General features: G+C 49.4%; 1 protein-coding gene across 1 annotated transcript in view; it reads right to left on the reverse strand.

Moving 5' to 3' along the window:
- GPC3 (glypican 3) overlaps positions 1–14,031 on the reverse strand; it is a 113,923-nt gene extending 99,892 nt beyond the window's left edge. The window contains exons 1-2 of the mRNA XM_025150250.3: positions 13,822–14,031; positions 7,134–7,295 (exon numbers count right to left, since the gene is read on the reverse strand). Coding sequence (XP_025006018.2) covers positions 7,134–7,295; positions 13,822–13,987 — 328 coding nt within the window. The 5' untranslated portion in view covers positions 13,988–14,031. The remainder of the gene's footprint in view (positions 1–7,133; positions 7,296–13,821) is intronic.
- Between the last annotated feature and the right edge of the window lie 5,166 nt (positions 14,032–19,197).

Raw genomic sequence — 19,197 nt, forward strand, 5'->3', positions numbered from 1 at the left:
GTTCATTTTTGAATATTTACTTACTGGTGAGTCTAATTATTTTGCATGCTTATGTCACAGCTAAGCATCACAAGGCAGAGAAATAGATGGTTTTCAACCTCTCGCCAGTTCAAAGACTGCCTTCTCATTTGATGTGAAGTGTTTGCTTTCATTTAATACTAGTAATTCAGCATGCTTTACATCTTTGAGGTAAAAGCCTATGCAACCTAGTCAAAATAATCTTCTACCGTCTATTAGTTCAAGAAGTAGATTCTGAACCACATCCCCATAGAAAATGAATCTTTCCTTTCTGAAATGTCAAAAGCACTGCCTGCTCCTTGCTGGCAGCAGAACACAACATACAGGGCTACTGATATCATTTCCAGGCCATTATCTAAACCAACAGCCTAAGGACAAGGCAAGCTGTACATCCCAGCCCTCTTCTACAGAGCAGAGGGATGCAGTGCATCACACCACGAGCAAAAGATCTCAGGCCATCTCAACGACTCCATCTAGTTCTCGCTAAGTACCCAGTAACTCCCAAAGGTTTCACAAGGAGGTCGATCCCAGCTGTGCGGTCGGACATCAGGGACCAAGCAGTCCCCTGACAAGCAGTGGCATAAATAACACTTCTAAAACCCTCAGCCAGACAGAAGCTGAGCATCAAAATTAGCCAGTAAAGATTTTAACGGCACAAGTGGTAATTGTTACCCTGCCGTGGGATGCTATTTTCTTCCATTTGAAGAAGTATTTGGAATTTACGAGCCAGTATTTAAGAACAGTTGTTAGACTGTCTCCACTTGCATGGAAGGCTGAAGCATACTGAAATAATTTCATAACTAAAAGGCAGTAAAATATGCATGTCATTTTGATACAATTCCTTGGAAATTCAGTAGCAATTTGATTTCATTTTTTTTATGAGGTAGATTCAAGAGAATGTGTTGATTTGATAGGCTTACACTAAAGGAAGAGGAAAGAATGGGAAAGCTTGTCTCCTCACATGGATTACTAGGCCTGTTTAATTTCCTTTCCCTAAAAAGTGAGCATCATTTTTCACTGCAGTCATAACAGGAATTTGACCAACACAAATACGCTGCACCACTACAATCTGCTACTCATCAATTTCCTTCAAAAAGTGAATTCCAAAGCCATGAACTGTAATCCTAGATGCAGCTTTACTGATCTCTACCACTTTTAAAATTGCTTCTTTATGACACTCTGTCATAGATTTTCTGACGTGAAGATGACAAATTTGGAAAGAGCTGATCAGCAACAGAATTCTTTTACCATTGATCTACACTGCTGTTTGTTTTGCCTTGTCTCAGAGGGCTGGGTTTCTTAAACCTCGCTTTCTAACCAACTGATTTACGTGACTCGTTTTTCCAAGTGCAAATTCAGATCATTTGTTGTCCAATTCAGATTGCTTTTCTAAGTATTAAATATGCAGCGCTCTCTACATTTCATCAAGAAGAGAAAACGCACTGATGTATAAATGCATCACTTCACAGGGATGCACTTACTTCCATGTGCCAGTTGTCACTTCTTTCCCTGTGCAGCACCAACACAACTTCCAGGTGCTACATCTAGGAGAAGAGCAAAGACAAGAAAGGGGAGGGAGGAGAAACTAATTTCAGCACACTGGCCATCCATCTGGTCTACAGCATGAAATAGAGCTGAAAACATTCTCAGCATGGCAATTCTGTGAAAATGCACCATTGGCTGCCCTATTGTTGTGTCTTACTGCTCCTTTAGAAGTAAAGCAGATAACCTAGAAGTAAAGATGATAACCTAGCAAAAGCTTTTCTTTAGAGACAGGTCCCTGCTTTCATTGTGGGGTGCAGCCTTCTTCCTCCCTTCCCTCCCCAACATTTGCAAACCGGTTCGTTTGCATTCTGAGTACTTTGTGCAATGAGAAGGCTTCTATTTATCCTTACAGGCCAAGAGATGGAAGGTACTGTTGTGCCCATTTCTGTGTGGAATGACAAAGGGGAAGATGTAATTTGACTACTTCATATCATTAGGAGGCCCTTGGAGAATGCTAACGCTCGAACTATCCGGAGATGGAGACTCCCAGCTCCGAGTGTAATTAGCAGCAGACAGACCTGCATAAGGACAGCTCAAACTCTGTACATTTCATGCTTTGCAAGAGGGCTGCATCTCTTCTGGAGGCAGAGCACCACAGACACAGGAAAGCGGGCATAGAGCTGGCAGGGGACGGTGTCCCATAGCAGAAGAAAGGCTCACAGATAGCAGGAATTCCCCCACACCCCCTGAACCCGTTTCCCCCCCAGCCCAGACATCCAGCATCGCGTTTAAAATCTGCTAAAGCTGCATCTAGGCAACTGTGAAAAGCCCCCCATTAACCTCCAGGCCTCATTTCACACCGAGGGGAAGGGCATCAGCAGCATTTAATTTCAGGGGAACTAAAGAGAGACAGGACATGGGAAGTGTCACACCACACGTCACCAGCCAGGCCCCCCCTGGGCTGCGCCCTCCCAGCACCACCAGCTCCTTGCAGGAGCAGCCCTTACCCAGCACACCCAGAGCTTTGCAAGCTGTGCACCAGTGCCGTGCTGGCATTTGAAATCCAGGCAGCCGGAGGGAGAAACAAAAGCAACACCAAGCAGCTTTCCAAACCTCCCTTCCCAGCAGCGTGCACTGTCACACAGTACTTCCAAACCCATGGTTTATGCGGCTCAGGAGGGCAGTTTCATGCCCTAACTCCTGCATGATGGATTTTACAATTTGTTAAAGAAACTCATCAATCCTCAGCAGTCATTTTTAATGCCCAGAGCCTCCACAAACTTCTGCATTTTGCTGATCCCCCAATTTCAAATCGTTTGAAATGGCTGTTCCTATTACCGCTGTGCTCCTAAAGCTAAGCATTATGGCACACTTCAGACTTCCAGCCTCATGCACTACTGTAGTAAACAGATTAACTGTGATTTATGAACAGTAAGTTCTGGTTATTTGAAAGGAAACGTTACCTCCATAGACCAATATTGACGACTGGAGATCTCCCATTATGCAGACAGCTCTTTCCACCTACCTGTAATCATTAGTTTATAACACTGGTATCAGCTTGGGAAACATATCATCATCATTTGCCACTGCAAACTTTGGGCTTCCAAAGCATCTGGCAGGAATCACAGGAACTATTGCCAAAGGCAGAAAATTGGCCTGAGATGACCCCGCCAGACAATTGCTACTTTAAATACATGTTAATGGAAATAAATAAATATATATATATATATATTATATATATATTAAAAAGCACAATAAAGCAGGAAGTTTCCAAAGAGAAGAAATGTCACTGCAGAGGTGCAAAGAGGGCATCGGGCTATCAGTGAGCAAAGAACTAAATAGGAAGAGGAATTGTCAGATGGTACAGAGATCTGTTTGTGATGCTTATTGACTTATAAAGTCCAATTATAGATTTAATATTCGCTCCCAACAATGAACCCATTCTGAGTCCCCTCTAGAACATCAGAGGAACATTTTGCAGGTCCACAAGCAAGAGTCAGCATTACACAGCACACCTCGAGCCACCGAGCTGACCCCCCCACGCATGCCGCATGGGTCTACTACTGAGATTCTTTATTAGACTGATTCCATTTACCATAACCCCTTTCCTCCTGCTCTGGAAGAAGCAGCACACAAGGCCTGGCTAATGGCACAAACCTACTCCACAGAGTCAGTAAGGTGGGAAAAGACCTCTAAGATCACCTTGTCCAGCCATTCACCTACCACCAACATTGCCCACTAATCCACATCCCTAAGTATCACATCTACATGCTTCCTCACAGATGGACATCAGACCCCATGCACACACCATGACTGCAGCACACTTGGACCGCTCTGTCCCCGGGGCAGTATTAACAATCTTAATCTTTCCAATCTTAACAATTCTATGGTTCTGTTCCATATGGGCCAACAAGAGCTCCACTCAGCAGCACTGCTAGCAGAGGACCCTTCTTCACAACCACCATGCAACACCTCCCATCACGCAGCCCATCTCATCTCGCCTAATCGATGCTGCACACATCCTGGATTTACACACACAAGGCATAATTAGTAAAGATAAAAAGTTTTTCTTGTCTACTTATACCTCTTTAAGAGAAGAAAGGAAACCTCAGCTCCCTCACCTTGACTCTATAGTAGTAACAGCAGCTCATGAAAAGTGAAAAGCCTTGAAGGATTTGGAATAAGAAACTTGGAGAGACAATCGCTGATCTTTTATCTTCCAGACTTCAAGCAGAATCAAGTTCTTCAAAGAAAACTCAATAAAGCCCAGACATTTTCATCATAACAAAATAAATAATTCAGTCATGCGTTCGAGGACTCCGACATCAGGATTGGCTATTTGATATATTTGTGGCTTAGGTGCCTCTAAACTGATTAAAGATAACCTGATAGAAGCTTGCAACGTCAAAACCGCCTTCGTCCCTGACAGATATGAATGGATAGCGTAAATAACTATAAATAACCAGAATGGCTGCATTTATGCCTAGCGGAGGATTTACAGCCTGCAGAGCTGTCTGGTAGGACCAAGAATTACAGCTCTGTCTTTCTCCTTCTGCAGCACAAGAAGGGAGAGGGGCTGAAGTCCTACTCACACCACTGCTCTGTCAGGACAACTGAGAATCCATGAATAACAGACAACCATAGAGATGCCAGCAGGTTTGGCCACGTTGACTCGTGCAGCATTCCTAGGAACTGCTCTCAGACAAGCATCCAATCCAAGCTCCCATTGGGTTCCCAAGGGAGCTGTCACACTTGCTGGATGGGGACATCACCATCAGTCCTACACACTGCAACCAGTGCAGATGTCTTTTCAAGTGGGAGGCCCTTCTGTGCCCAACAGTGCCACACTCCTCACCTCCTTTAAAAGAGTACTTTTCTCCATGGAGGAAGAACCAGGAGGAACGCACCACGAACGTTACACTGAACAGCTGCTATGGCTTTCACTTTGTTATCCACAGCATAACAGATTCTCATCCTGCACTCCCAGAACCTGGGAAGCATACAACAACTGCACACACACACACACAGCCCACTGCTCCCCACCTCTGGGCAGAGCTCCTGAGTGTGCAGGAGGGGAGGAAGAGAGCAGGAGCAAAACTCATGGTGTTTTCCTTACACGAAACCATAACAGCCACAGATACAGATTGAATAGTCAGAAAATCAATGGTGTTTGTTGAGGGCTTTTTTGTCATTTTAATAGAAAAAAAAATGCAGAGGTGGAAGTGAACCCAAGCGAAAAGCCAGGGTCTGAAGTCGAGAGGAAGAATGGGGAGTAATGACAGGACGGGGATGGCTTTTGCTGCTTGCAAGCGAGTTGCACTGATTCACCACTTAATTGGGATGAGAAGCCCAGAGCGACATTAAATGTCACTGTCAGGAGGGCAGAAGTTTGGGACTGAAGGAGCTCAGCTGGAGCTGCTATGAGCTGAGAATCTGAGCCGGGAGGTGTGCACATAGGCAGATAGCAGCACGGTTACACTGCACAGTAGCGAAGGGAAACTGCCTGCAGAGACATCTGGAGTGAGATTTAACTGCAGTGGAGGCAGATACAATCAATTGTAACACTGTCAAACTCAGCAAGTTTCCAAAGGATTAAATCATTACTTAAATCATCTTCATAACTCAAAGAAGTGCCTCTTAGATGAAGCCAGGCGCTAATTGTACCATTTACATTTGGTGAAGGAAGGGCTTCTTTGTTGGGATTTTTCCTTCTCAACTGCAATAAAGAGAAAGCCCAAGGGTCTAAAACTAATAATCTAATAATCTTTGCTAAGTGAACACTGTAACAGATAGGCCTGGATGAGGTCTTCAGTAAATGCCAGGCAATTTCCCTTGATCTTTATCAGCGGAGATGCAGCTCTGGCTTCAGCAAGAAGAAATTAAATTTAGTGCAAAATAATAACATCTGGGTGAGATTTTGCTTGTCAGACCAGCGGTCCCCTTGGATGCCAGGCTAAAAATATTAAAATGAACTCTGACAGGTTTTATGTTTGTGTTTAATAGGAGCGGTTGGGATACGTTTCCATACCAACACATCGCCCCGCTGCAGACAGTGGTGCAATTACTCATCCCCAGAGCAGGAGGATCCCCGCAGAGAAGCTGAGAGAAGTCTCCCTGCTGAGGGCTGGCACTGTTCTGAGCCCCACTGTTCTCACAGCCTCAAATCCTGAAGCCCACAGCAGAGACCTGTCCCACACCATGAGCAGTGCCAAGCAGCTCAGCGTCCAACTGCCACCTCTTGAGGCCAGACCGTTCCTAAAGCTCTGGCACAGCTGTCAGAACACAAACAAGCAGCAGAACACCCACTTCTCTTTAAAAAAAAAAAGCATTCAGCAAACTTCAAGCCTTTAAATTTGGAGCTAATGGAAGTGCACAATTTTAAGCCCAGTGAATTGCCCCTTCCAAGTTCAAAGCACTTGATGTGATGTGGAACTGGAAACATCGGTTCCAGTTAGAAATTCCTCTTCTACAGTGGGATTGTAAAACATATCATCATTAGTCTTGACCCTTCTTTTAGCAGGAATTCTACAATTAAATGCCTTTTCCCACCTCCACTGAGCAGAATGGCAATGCAGCCAAAGAAGGCTTTTCAGAACAGTCCCTTGCAGGGAAGGGGCTGTCGTGGCCAGGATGGAAATCACTGTAAAAATAATAATAAAACTCAGAGCGAGAGAGTCAGCCGTCTCAAGAAGCAGCAGCGTGACCCATATAACAGAGGGTGTCACTCCCCTTTGCTTTGCCATGACCCCACAGACTTCAGAAGGCTTTGGATCTTGCTGTTTGTGAGGCATGAACAAAAGAAGTCTGATTACTACACAAAAATATTGTGAAGGAGGAAATGCTTCACTGCTCATGACTTTTTTTTGTTGTTGAAATACAAGCAAAAATGCTGTTAATGTAGAAGGATGGAACCCCCATAGGAGAGCACTCAACAAACAAGCAAACATTTCACTGCACATTAACCACAAATGGAATAAGTTCTGCTTGCATAAAGGCCCTTAAATAATTACTGCAGATCTCAGTATTGCAAAGTAGAAAGTATCCAGAATAGAACATACCTGTCAGAGGTCAGTTGTGCCTCAAAGGTAATACATCACCTCACTGCACACCCAGACCGCCCCAGTGCTCACCTTGGAAGACAGCAGCATTCTGGATGACAAGGAACTTCAGCTCCATGCTGGCAGACTGCAGGAGCTGCTCCATGTTCTGCCGGGCCACTGCCTGGTACTTCTCCTCCATCCTCCTCGAGCAGCACGTGGAGCCCTTGGGGATGCATACCTGCAGGTCCAACCCTGCAGACAGACAAGGGCAAGGAACTCGTGTTAGGAGGTGGGATTGCTGCGAGCAGAGAGGAAGCCAACTGCATTCATTTTAATTGCTGCAGTTATTGTTTGATGGTGTTTCTGGAATTTGTCCTGAGCAAGCAGCGTGGCCAAAGGAGAAGAGTGATAAGGACTGCTGAGCAATAGCCCTGAGAGCTTGCTGTGCTCGCATGCCAACACCATGCTTGCTGCAGCTCCCATGCACTGCATCCCTAGGAGCATGGTGCTGAGTGACCCAGAGCAGTGCCCTGCTGCCTCCTGTGTGCTGCGAGAGCCTCAGGGAGGGGCAGAAATGGAGGGGTAGGTGAGTGAAGGAGCCAGGGCTTGAAGCTGTGGGTTTACAATGAATAGAGCAACACGTGGGCTGTGCTCATCCTTTGCACAGACTTATACAACTAGCTTATGACAACTGTTACTTTTCTGTGATCTCCACCCTTTTGCATCCACAGTAACGGCAGTAACAATAGGAAGCCAAAAGAATCATTCTTTGTTTTGGTTGTTTTTAAATGCAAACTTCTAAGGCATACGCACCTCCTGAGCCCTCTCAGCCATTTCCCCATCCAATCCTTTCTCCGTTGCAAGAGGCAAAGCCGTGGCTCATTGCTTCACTTGCACCTATCCTGCTGCACAGGGACAGCCCCTACAGCGCACTTAGTGCTGCCAAAGGCCAATGTGCAACCACATGCCATGGGGACACCAGCACTGAACAAAACCAGGACTCAGCAGCAGAGGGAACATGGCTTGCTCCAGCACCACAGGTGCACTCAAAGCGCTGGGCAGCGATGCACCTTGCATGGTTTGGCATTCCCAAAAGCCTGGAGGTGGGAGGCAACATCTGTTTATATTTTAGAAGACATCATCAGTGCAATCCAGAGGAAAGAAAATCTTTTGTTGTTCAGACAATAAGAGAAGGTAGAGCCGATGAGCTGGAAGCAGCAGTAATAAGAAGCCCCATTCTCAATCAATTTTCAGTAGCAGACACAAATAGGATAACAAGCTCATATCAGAGAAAAATAAAAGCCCTCAGCATGCAAAACTAATTCAATGCAACTATTATAAACTCCAACAGTAAGCAACACCTCCATGCAAACACCACCGAGACACAGCTACCTGGGGCCAGACGGCAGCAGAATGCTTTCACATCTCAGCCGCTGACACCCCAATGGCAGCACTCCAGGCATGCCAGAGCTCCCCACGAGGCTCAGTGCTGCCCAAAAACAGCATTAGGTGTCCGTCCTATGTGACAGACAGCCCAGGTAGGGCTGAGTGCCCCCAGAGCCCCTCAGCTCTCACTGTCCTCCCCTTTGCTACAGAGTTTTTGCCTTAATAAAAGGAGCTGAGCAAGTTGGGTAATTTCCATCTTTGCTCCGGGAAGATTATGCATCCTTCCAGGCTTCTTTCTCCTTCCTTGAGTCTTTTACCACATTCTCTCTGACTAATTACTAGAAAGTGTCAAAAGTCACTTTTCCGGTGTACTTCAGAAGAAGAGGATTAATATTAATGTCAGTTCAACCGTGTACCTGCTGAAGAAGAGTCATGCACGGTGTCAAGAGAAGCAGCAGCTGTCAGGACTGGCAGCAGAGCCCCATCCTTCCCCGTAACACAGCCTTTTGGGGGTGAGGAGAAAAAGACACGAAACCCTTTGTCTACAGCACAGAGAGGAGATGATACCAATGCCAATACTGCAGCAAAGCAATGTGTGCTGAAGGGGCTCTGGACCCACACTGGGAGGCACAACACCATTCCGACCACAGCCTCAGTTTCCCCTTCTGCAGAGCGGGGCACACAGCACGAATTACATGGTAGAGCTGTAGGAGAGAGCCAGCCCTGCTGGCAACCCAAGAGTGAACCTCAGTGGTTGGGGATGACAGGTATTTCCCACGTTGGACAAATACGAGCCCATCAGATCGCTTTGCAGCAAGGCACTGCCTTAATGAAAGAAGTGGTTATAGAACAGTGAGTTAAAGAGGGATTTGAGTCCATTTACACCGCAAAAAGACTTCGCGTGGTCCCTTTAACACTACAATACAGCCATGAATTTCTTGTTAATACAAGGCTTATTTCCTCCTACATTTATTATATTAGGACACGCTTCAAATTAAAAGAAAAAGCTTTCTATGATTAATGGAAATACCAATATAGGAAATCAGAGAGTTGGCAATTAAGAGATCTGTGCAAGCGAGAGCCGGGGATGGGAAGCACCAAGGTCACCGCTCACCTCCCATCCTTCTTGTTGGCAATTAAGCCAATTTTGCCCCTTAAATGGATTTTTATTTTTGTAAAGTAAGTAAAAAGACAGACGTGCAGCAGCAGGGCAACTGTGGGGGAGGAGGAGAGAGCCTGGGAATTAACTCTGACAGCTTAAAACGTTTTTACAGAGACGGGCAACTGACACCAGTGACCAGAAGCGTCTCGGTGACCACAGCAGGTCAGGGTAGGCAGGATGAGTCCTATCAGCCATGAGGGACAGCCCGCTGGGATGCAGGCTGTACAAACCCCATGGCACAGCGCCCAGGGGCCCACGAACCACCAAATCCTGCCCCTGCCTGGCAGCCCACCCCTCCAGTGCTGCACCCAACCCGAACACCTCCATGATGGCTGCACCATACGATAGCGGAGCCCATTCTGCTGCTTAATGGTCCTTGTCGTTAAGATTGCTTTTATCTCCCAACCTACACACACCCCTTTTTCTTAAAGTTTCAAGCCATTACACCTCCTAATACTGCTGTCAGCCCTTGCAAATGACCTCTTCCATTTGCTATAGATCATTACGATTTCATTTTTGGAAAGAAAGGACCCCACACATTACTCCAACAGGTTTCATCCCCCGTGTCCCGTGCCAGACCTGTGCCATTTATGCCATCTTGGGGATCAGCAGTGTAAATGCTCCGCTGATTCTGGAAGCACCATTGGCTGACAGAACCAATTTTAGGAGCACCCTGTCTCCTCCTCCTTCCAATACGGGAGATTCGTACCAGAGTGAATTTAAAGCATTATATTTGACTTTGATGTACAATTATTCCTGCAGATAGGTGGTTAGCACAGCAGCAGTGGAAATCATTTCAGCAGATTAAATGTCAAAAATAAAAAGAAGGAAAGAAAGCCCAGCGATGATCTGCGGGCGGCTGTGAGCGTCTTAGGGATGGTGAAGGAGTCCAAGTGGATTTTCAGTGCCCTGGACAGCTCCAGCCCTGCCACCAGGTAGAGCCAAGACGTGCTTCCCTGCCAGATCCAACAGCTTGCATCAGGTTAACATCCCCCTCAAATATTAACATTCCCCCCAAATATAAATAAAAGTACTGCCAAAATAAGAACCAGCCCCTGGTGAATGCCATGCTCTGTGCTGGGAGCACTGGGGCTGCTCCATAACACACCCATTGGAACATTGCTGCCTATGGCTTTTAATTGACACAACCAATCAAGCACCTGTCACCTGTTTTTAACGCCCAGCACTGGGGAGAAAAAGAGACGTGGCTGCTCAGAACCCAATTAAAGAGAGACAAATTGTAAGCCAACCCCATTCAATAGGCGATCACAGTTGGAACAGCACGGGTACAACAGGGAGATATTTATTTCAGCTTAATTGTTCTGCTCCATCTTTCCCAAGGCCTGCGAAATGGATTCTTCCTGAAGCCTTGTGGAGGACCAGATGAGCTCCACACCAATATAACCACTCCATAGCATCACTTCTTTTAAAATGAGAAGTTATGGAGAGAATAGAGAGGCGATGCCATGCAAGAGCTTCCTCCCACTGGAAGGAAAATGCATCAAGCACATCGACATCAACAGTATGGAATTAATTCATGGGTACCGTACACATTTGTTACAGTCATATGCACAAGCCCTACAGTCATCCCAAAGACTTTCTATTCAGGATGTTGTTAAAATTAACCCTTGGAAAAAAAAAAATAATAATGATCTCACTATAAAAGCACTGCCTGAGGAGGTTACTAAATTTTAGGGTTCTGCTCCTGCTCTTAACTATCAAGAGAGCAACTTGCAGGCCTGAAATAATTAAGAACAGAAAACTCAATTATCTGGTAAGCTAAGATGTTAAAGCTGAACAGGAAGGCTGCATGGGGAGGGGACCATTAGTCCCACTCAGGAGTGGAATGAAAGCGGGGGGGGCACAACAGGAGCTCTGCATCTAAAGGGAACCATTGGAATCTGTGCTCCTTAAGCTGGGCCCTGGCACAGAGCAGCTTCTGGAGTTAGGAAGAGGAAAAAGAGAAGAGAGCCTGACTCTTTGGGTCGTACAGCATCACATTCCAGTGCAGAAGCAAAAGGTTCATCACCTTTATTTTCACAGGGGGATCTATGCTTGCTTCCTTCAAAGAGAACAGCCAAAAAGCAGGGAACTGAACTGCACTGTGAGAGGAGGAAACAGACCCAGCCATGGGCATTTCAGCTGAGACATTCCTGGTGGCAGCCCCCAGCTATCCCACACAGGGCAATCACCAGCCCAGACCCCAGGGCCGGGGGACCACATCAGGTTTGGAGCAGGGACACACAGCATGCATGGAAAGTTACCCACCCACGGGCTGAGGAAAGCCACGGGCAGCAGCTCCACAGCCAGAGCATCACCAGGAACGCCGAGCAATGCCAATGGCCGAGAGGAGAGCTCAGCCCTGAGCTGGAGAACCCAGGCCAGCAGCTGCAGAGCCGGAGCAGAGCTTGCTGCCTTCAGCTGGAATTATTTCCCCAGCACTGGTACCAGTCATGAAACAGCACGACGCTTCCCTTGCATTTATCAGAGGTGCTCGGGTTTGTTGTTGTTTGGGTTTGTTGTTTTTTTTTTTTTAATTATATTTTATTATTTTAATTAGAAGCATCGAGCTGGCAGGACAGGGCTGCCCTACGGGAGGGCTGTGCCGACGTCCCCCACCCACACACACTGATCCTATAACACATCCCAGTGGCATTTCTCCTGCGTGCACTGCAACTCTGCTACATTTCCTCTGCTTCCACCTCAGCTGCTCACAATGCAAGACGGGGCTCCTCGAAGTCATGATTTTCCTTCCGTGCCAAAAAAAAAAAACAACACTAAACCAAACCCACATTTTAAATACACTGTATAAGCCCTCAGTGAAATGTGGGCAAAGGATCTCAGAACTGATTCCACAGTGATTTGCGACCAGGAACTCCAAAACTTCTTTTTTTAATTGACAGATGTATGAAAGGAATAAAGCAATAAACAGAAGCCTGGAAATAGTGCCTGAGTGATGTTCCCCCATTACTGAGATTGATGCAGCTGCTTGCAGGAGAAGCGAGCGCTCTGAAGTGTAATTACTGCACAGGCTCGTGCAAGATGGGCCAGACCCAAGGTATCAGCGAGCAGTCATTGCTTTAATTATGATCAAGTTTATGTACTTCAGCAAATGTAAAACCCGCTTTCACTTTGATATGGGGGAAGTTTATCACTGCAACGAGCTGGCAGCACTCAGTGCAGCCGTGCCTGCTTCCAGCCCGTGGGCTGTGAAGATGGAGGGGGACTCCGTGCTCCCCAAAAACCCGACCTGCAGCGAGGGTTCCCGGGGGGCACCGCAGCATTCCAGAAGCCGGACCCCACCCGGCACATTCCCCGTAAAAACGAGCTCTGAGATTACACGGGGATCAAAGCAAACATTCCACAGCAGTAGGGGAAAACATTTGATTACAGGCAGCAGAGAGCAGCGTTTTAATGGTGATAAGGGCAGCTCCCTCCCCTCCCCGCAGCTCTCCATGCAAACACCTCGCCCCGAGCTGTTCGCAGCGCTCCTCAATCCCTGCTGCCAGGGACCGAGGGATGCAGGGGAAGAGCTGCTGCTTTGGCAGCGCTGGGGAAAGAGCCCAGAATAGTAAGAAGGGGCTGTAAGGGCAGGAAGGGGAAGAGGGGAAGCCCTCATTTCTCAGCTCCGGCAGCTGGCGGCATCGCTGCGGCCACAAGCATTGCGGATGGGCGCTCGCAAACACAGCGGGCTCAACGCCACCCCGTCGCCCCGCTTCTCCCGTCCCCGTGCGCTGCAGCGGAACCGCTCAGCGTCTCGGCGGTGCGGCACCGCGCACGGAGCGTCCGCCGGGGCTCTGGGAGCAGCTCCTTCCCGCAGCTCCGCGCCCGTCTGCCTCCGCTCTCCTCTCCTCCCCCTCTCGCTTCGCTCCAAGCCGGGCAGGGCAGCATCCCAACACCACGGCACCGGGCAGCCGCGCGCGGAGCTCCCCCAGCACACCCATCTCCGCACACCTGGGGAAGCGACGCCTCCCAGTTCCCGAAAAGCTGAGAAACGCCCGTTGAAGGCGGGGAGTCCGTTCTCCCACCGATGCCTTCAGACAGGAGCAGAGCCGCTCTTCTCCACGGGACCGCATCGCTCCCACGGCCGCTGCCGAACTTCTCGCTGCGGAGCAGCCGAACCACGCGCGCGGCGCCCACGGCGCATCCCGGCAAACGAAACCCGACGGCGCTGCCCTATTTCCCACCCTCCCGGTGCGCGGCGGTCGCGGAAACGCCAGGCGGCCTCACCTGGCACGGGGCTCTCGGGCACCCACTTGGCTCCGGGCTGCAGCACCTGGAAAGCGGCTCGGACCGGGCGGCAGGCGGCCTCCCCCGCCGGTTGGGCGAACCCCGGGGCCGCCAGGAGCAGCAGAAACAGCACCGACGGCGGCGACGCTCCGCCGCTCCCCGACATCCTCCCGGGGCGCCCAGGCGCTGCCCTACGCGCCGCCGCCCGGCAGCGGGGCAGCGCGGACCGGAGCCCGGCCCCGAGCACCGGGAGCGGCCCCGCCGCGCTCCCATTGGCCCCCGCCGAACCGCGCCCCGCGCTGATTGGCTCCCTCCCCGGTACCGGCAAAACTTCCCCCGCTCGCGGCACCGCCCCGCAGCCCATTGGCTCTTTGCACGGAGCGCTCCCACCTGCGCAGCCCGGCCCGACGTGCAGCCGGTGCTGCTGCGGTGCTGCCCCAGGTAGCACACAGATATCGTCAGGCACGCCATTAGCACAGAGGATTACGAGCGGTGCCAAACAGGCGGCATTCGGGGATCTGTTCAGGCCGTGGAGTGCCTGAAGACTTTGAGCCAAAGTAGGGAACAGCATTACTGCTCTTTGCTGGGTCTGGCTTCACAGAGGGGCCCGTCATTATCTCGACGATTCCCTGCGAAAATAATGTTTCTTTCCCGAGAAGGAGTAATGACAGAAGGGAATTAAAACCATGGAAGAGCAGCAGAAAGCTGTGGCAGCCTCTTCTGGCAGCCACCGGTTGGGTCATACCCCGAACCAAAGGCAGCAGATTTCAAATGTGAACTAAAGTGGTGTCAGAGATCTTCACCCCTTGCTCCCAGTTCTCGCTCTGCCATCAGTGACATTCCTTGAAGCAATGCACCCGGGCGTGCAGCTGGGTGGAGATGGGGAGCAAAGCTCGCCCTATCCATAGCCCCAAAATGCCACTGTGTTTCGCACCCCTGAGTCCAAAGCACTGCAAGAGTCCAGAGAGAGCCCAGAGCTCCCTGCACACCCGTGGGATCCATCCTTCCAACCCCGAGGCTTTGCCCTGGGGCTGAGCAATGCGCTTTGCTGCAAGAGCAGAGCAAAGTCACCGGGTGGGTCCGCTGCCAGCAGGTGCAGCAGGAGCAAAGTCGTTGTCTCGCATCCAGGAGGATAATTTCCCTTGTTACAACTGCTCACACAGTAAAAATGTCACTTAATCATCCACCTGCCTTGAGCCTGGAAGTAATGAGCGGCAGCATCATCTGCAGCTGATTTGATCAAACGCCCGCACGGAGCGCTCCGCTGGGAAAACACTGAATCAATTAAAACACCAAGGAGAGACGTAGGAGAGGATCTGCACTTCCCAGCAGACACTCCCTGGGTATCAGCGTGGTTCCTGCACTCCCCCTGGCCCAGCTGCAGTGCTGGAGGTGCCGCCTGCCCTGCTGGAAATGAGGGCTGCGGGCATGGGTGGCTCAACCTACCCAAATGGGCCTTGCCATCTCATCCTGTGCCCTGCAGAGCTGTGAGGTCAGGGTTCCACGGCCATTCGTGGAGGAGGAGAAGGGAGAAGCTCTTTGCAATATCACAGTACTCGCATGTTGGCTGATGGGGGCAGTAGGAGAGATGATGGATTGCCAGGCAGTAAACATCCCTCCCTCCTCAGCAGGGTATTGTCTCCCTCACTTCATACAGGTATGCTGATAGATCCATAAGGCATCAGCCTTTCCCTCACCCCAAAAAGCTGCAGCTGATAAATGACCACTCTGTGGGCTCACTGGGAGCTGATCACACAGAAGCAGTGCAGCCTTCAGAGGGATGCAACACTCGAAGACACCGCAGATGCCAGTAGAGCTGTACATCACAGTGCCCGGACTGATCACTTTGCCTGTCCAAAAGTGAGATTCTTCAGAGCTGGAACTCTTTTGTGGTGTATACCAGTTCCATTTGTAGGCACTGAGAAGTGTCACTGCACTCAGACCAGGGGGTGTCCCCTATATACAAAGAGTTTGAAATTTTCTCCCACTGTTTGGCACAAACACTGTGAAATCACACAGTATTTCATGGGACGAAATCCTGTCCAGAGCCAAACCTCCCCCAAAACACCTCTTTATGTGGATAAGACACAGGTTGTGCAGGGGGCCAAATATCTTCACTTATCAGTTCCCAGTGATTGATCAACTGGAGATGCCATTGGGAATGGCATGGAAGGGCTCAGCCCTGAATGTTCCCCTCTGGAAATACAGCCCAGGGCTGTCAGGCCACGCTTCCTTAGCATGGGTTCACTGGCTGAGGCCATAGGTGGAGCAGCAAGCAGTCCTGCTGTACGACTGCATGACTCCATACAAGTCCCATTGCACAACGTGGAGAGCATACATGCTTCCAGGTGGGATTTACAGCAGAAGCAACAGAAGTGATATTGGATCTATAAATTGCTCCCACTCCAGAGGAGGCCGCGATGTATGCAGGTGCCTTTCCAGGAATGCTTTTTTCTCTTTCTTTTTTTTTCCTATGCAGAGGTGCCGCAGTAAAACCTGATTTATGCCTTATTAAATTATTTTAATGCTCTATATTACATGCAAAAAGTCTGTGAAGAGATATATTAGAGGCACTGCCAGGCTCACGCAGAGGCTGTCCCCGGCTGCGTGGTAATGAGGCTCTGTCAAAGCTTCTGCTGAGCTTCTCCCAACACTGCGACCCCCCCCCCAGCCCTGCCCAGAAGGCTCAGACCCACACCTGGGCCATGGGTGTCTCTAAGAGAAGTTCTCAAGTGCCAAAATCTCTCCTCGTGCGTGCGTTGCAATGGGAAACAAAGGGATCGCCACCGCTCCTCTGTTGCGCAGCTCTGGCATAGGGGGCATCAAACCCTTCCATAAGCTCAGGGATTAAAGCAATTAGTCAGAACGCCACCTTAATGAAGAAGGAATGAAGCTGTTGACAAACCATTCCAGGGGGCTTGGAGAAACCAAAAAGTGAGCCCTGGGTGGCTGATGCTGATGCTTTGGGGTTGTTAAACCAGCCTCGCTGGGACCTGGAGCGGCCCAGTGGGCATCTCTGGGGGAAGCCCAGCGTACGTGGCACTTCAGGGCTTCATCTGAATCTCAGACTAAGTGCAAGCATTTAGAAATAAATGTATTATTCAATGGGCTGTTTCAGGGGAAAGTGAATAATTTAAGTAATACAAAGTCAAAGGCAAGTGGATTTCCCTCGCTGTGCCCCCCTCCTCTCATAGCACCTTCTCCAAAGGCAGCAGTACACATCCTGCTGAGTTGGGTGGTTCCCTTTCCTCGCCGTGTTCCCACACACCTCCATGAGCAAAATGAGGGTCATGGTTTGTCTCCGCTTTGTAGGGAGATACATCTGTTGAGTACACTGCAGAGCAATGGCAATTGCAGCACTGGGGTCACCCTCGCACCCACACCGCTGACAGCCCAAGTGGAACGTGCAAGAGATCCCCTTGCATCTCGCAGGGGATTCGTGGCCATTTAACACTGCAGAGATGCTGCATCACTTGCTGACTTCCCACAGTCCTGGAGATGCTCGGGTTCACCCCTCGCAAAAAGGCTTTGGCAATGGGACACAGCCAACTCCCACTCCCTTTGCTTCGGCTGAAATACCCCAAATGCCCAACATCCCAAGAAGAAGATGATGCAGCCTTCATCCCCAAGTGGATTTCCACACTTATTAGACACTCCTGATGGAAATGCAGGAGTAACACACATCCAATTAGTTCATTTAATAGTCTTGTGGGATGAGATTGGCCTAACTGCCTGAGCACAGGATTTTGCACAAATGAAAGAGCAATCCCATAAAGCCCAAATTTAGTGATTTGGAAAGAAAATCAGCAATCTTTTGAGAAAACCAATCACTTTTTACTGTGTAACTGAAGCTCACCTATCCAGTGTGGGGGGAAAAAACATTAAAATAAACAACCCTACCACTGAATGTAACAGTAATAATACAACCACCTCAAATTATTCCTTATTACTCGATGTCGTTCATTCTCAGGCTCTCCAGCAAGCCTCTCCCTCTGGCTGCCCCACTTGCACAGGTTGTAATGTCTGGAGGGGGAATTAATTAACCCAGACTGCTCGCTAGCACACACATGAACCTACAATCAAAAAAACCTGCTTGGGAGTGCTGGCTTTGCAGGCAGCTGTATGTGCTGCTGCAGATGGAATCCCTGACGTTCACTTCTAGATTTGAATGGGAATAACCTGACATTTAATTCCGGGACTATAGCAAAATGTCAACATCTGCTGTGGCTGTGCAGGACCAGTTGTCAAAGGGGGGCACATCAGCAATACCAGCCTGTTTGTCAGCCATAAAGACACAAATTGCCCTATTTTTCCCTTCTCCGTGGCCATGCATCTGCAGATTTAGAAGACGACCATCTCCTTGGCAAATCTACACCACACTGGGAGGGTTTGTGTGTTCACAGGTTCAGCTCTAGAAAAGCACCAATCACAGCAGTCGTTGGGTGTAACATGCTAAAGCCCCAGCCCACATCCTGGCCCCACAGCAGCCATGGGGGGGTTTTCCTGTTGGCATTCAGTCTTTGTGTTTTGCCCACGTTTCCCCTTTGAAAGCTTTGCTGTGCCTGCACCGACCTCACACAGCTCTGCAAGGAGATTTGCTCAGGTTTTCCTTGGATTTGGGGCTGGCATTGGGTCAGACTCCCGGAGCAGCAGCAAAGAACTGCAGGAAATCAGCATACCGAGCTGGCACCAGGAAACAGAGAGAATGACACCGCTGTCCCATAAACCAGGAACTGTGCAGCTCTATGGCTTCACTCTGTGCTGGAGGTAGCAATGAGCTGTTTGCAAATGGGACCATCCTATCGCACCTCCTGGCTGCACCGTTCCCAAGATAACTGATAGGGATGTTTTACCTCGGTCATTATGGCATTACTGATGCTTTGAAGTTAATAATGCCTGGTAAGTTCTTCCCCACCAGCAATCACATCCCTCCACCATGGGATCTGGGCTTTATCCTCTTTTCTTTAGCCTGGGCGGTGCTGGGGATGATGCTGCACACTCCGTCCCCATTCACTGCAGCCCGACCGGTGCCTGACTGCCCCAAGCAGGAATAAGGCTGTGCTGGGGACCATCAGCAGTGCAAACAGGAGATTCCTGCTGTATTTTATTTAGAAACAGCCTGCCCTCATGTGGCGAATGGAAAACGAGGAGATTGGAAATTTTGGAGCAAACTGTGCCATGGGTGTGCTGGGCAGGGGGGACCAGGAGCACAGAGCAGCCAGCTGCCTTTGGACAGAGCATCCCATAGCTCCTGCATCTCCAGCACCAAACTTCCCCTCCCACCTCCATAGCTCCCTTCTCTCCAACACCGCAGGGCAGAGCTCCTGGATGCCCAGCACAGCACCGTCCCCACAGCAGAGCCACATCCCCCTGCCC

Source organism: Gallus gallus, chromosome 4 (assembly GCF_016699485.2).
Source record: "Gallus gallus isolate bGalGal1 chromosome 4, bGalGal1.mat.broiler.GRCg7b, whole genome shotgun sequence".
In the NCBI taxonomy this organism is placed as follows: Eukaryota; Metazoa; Chordata; class Aves; order Galliformes; family Phasianidae; genus Gallus; species Gallus gallus.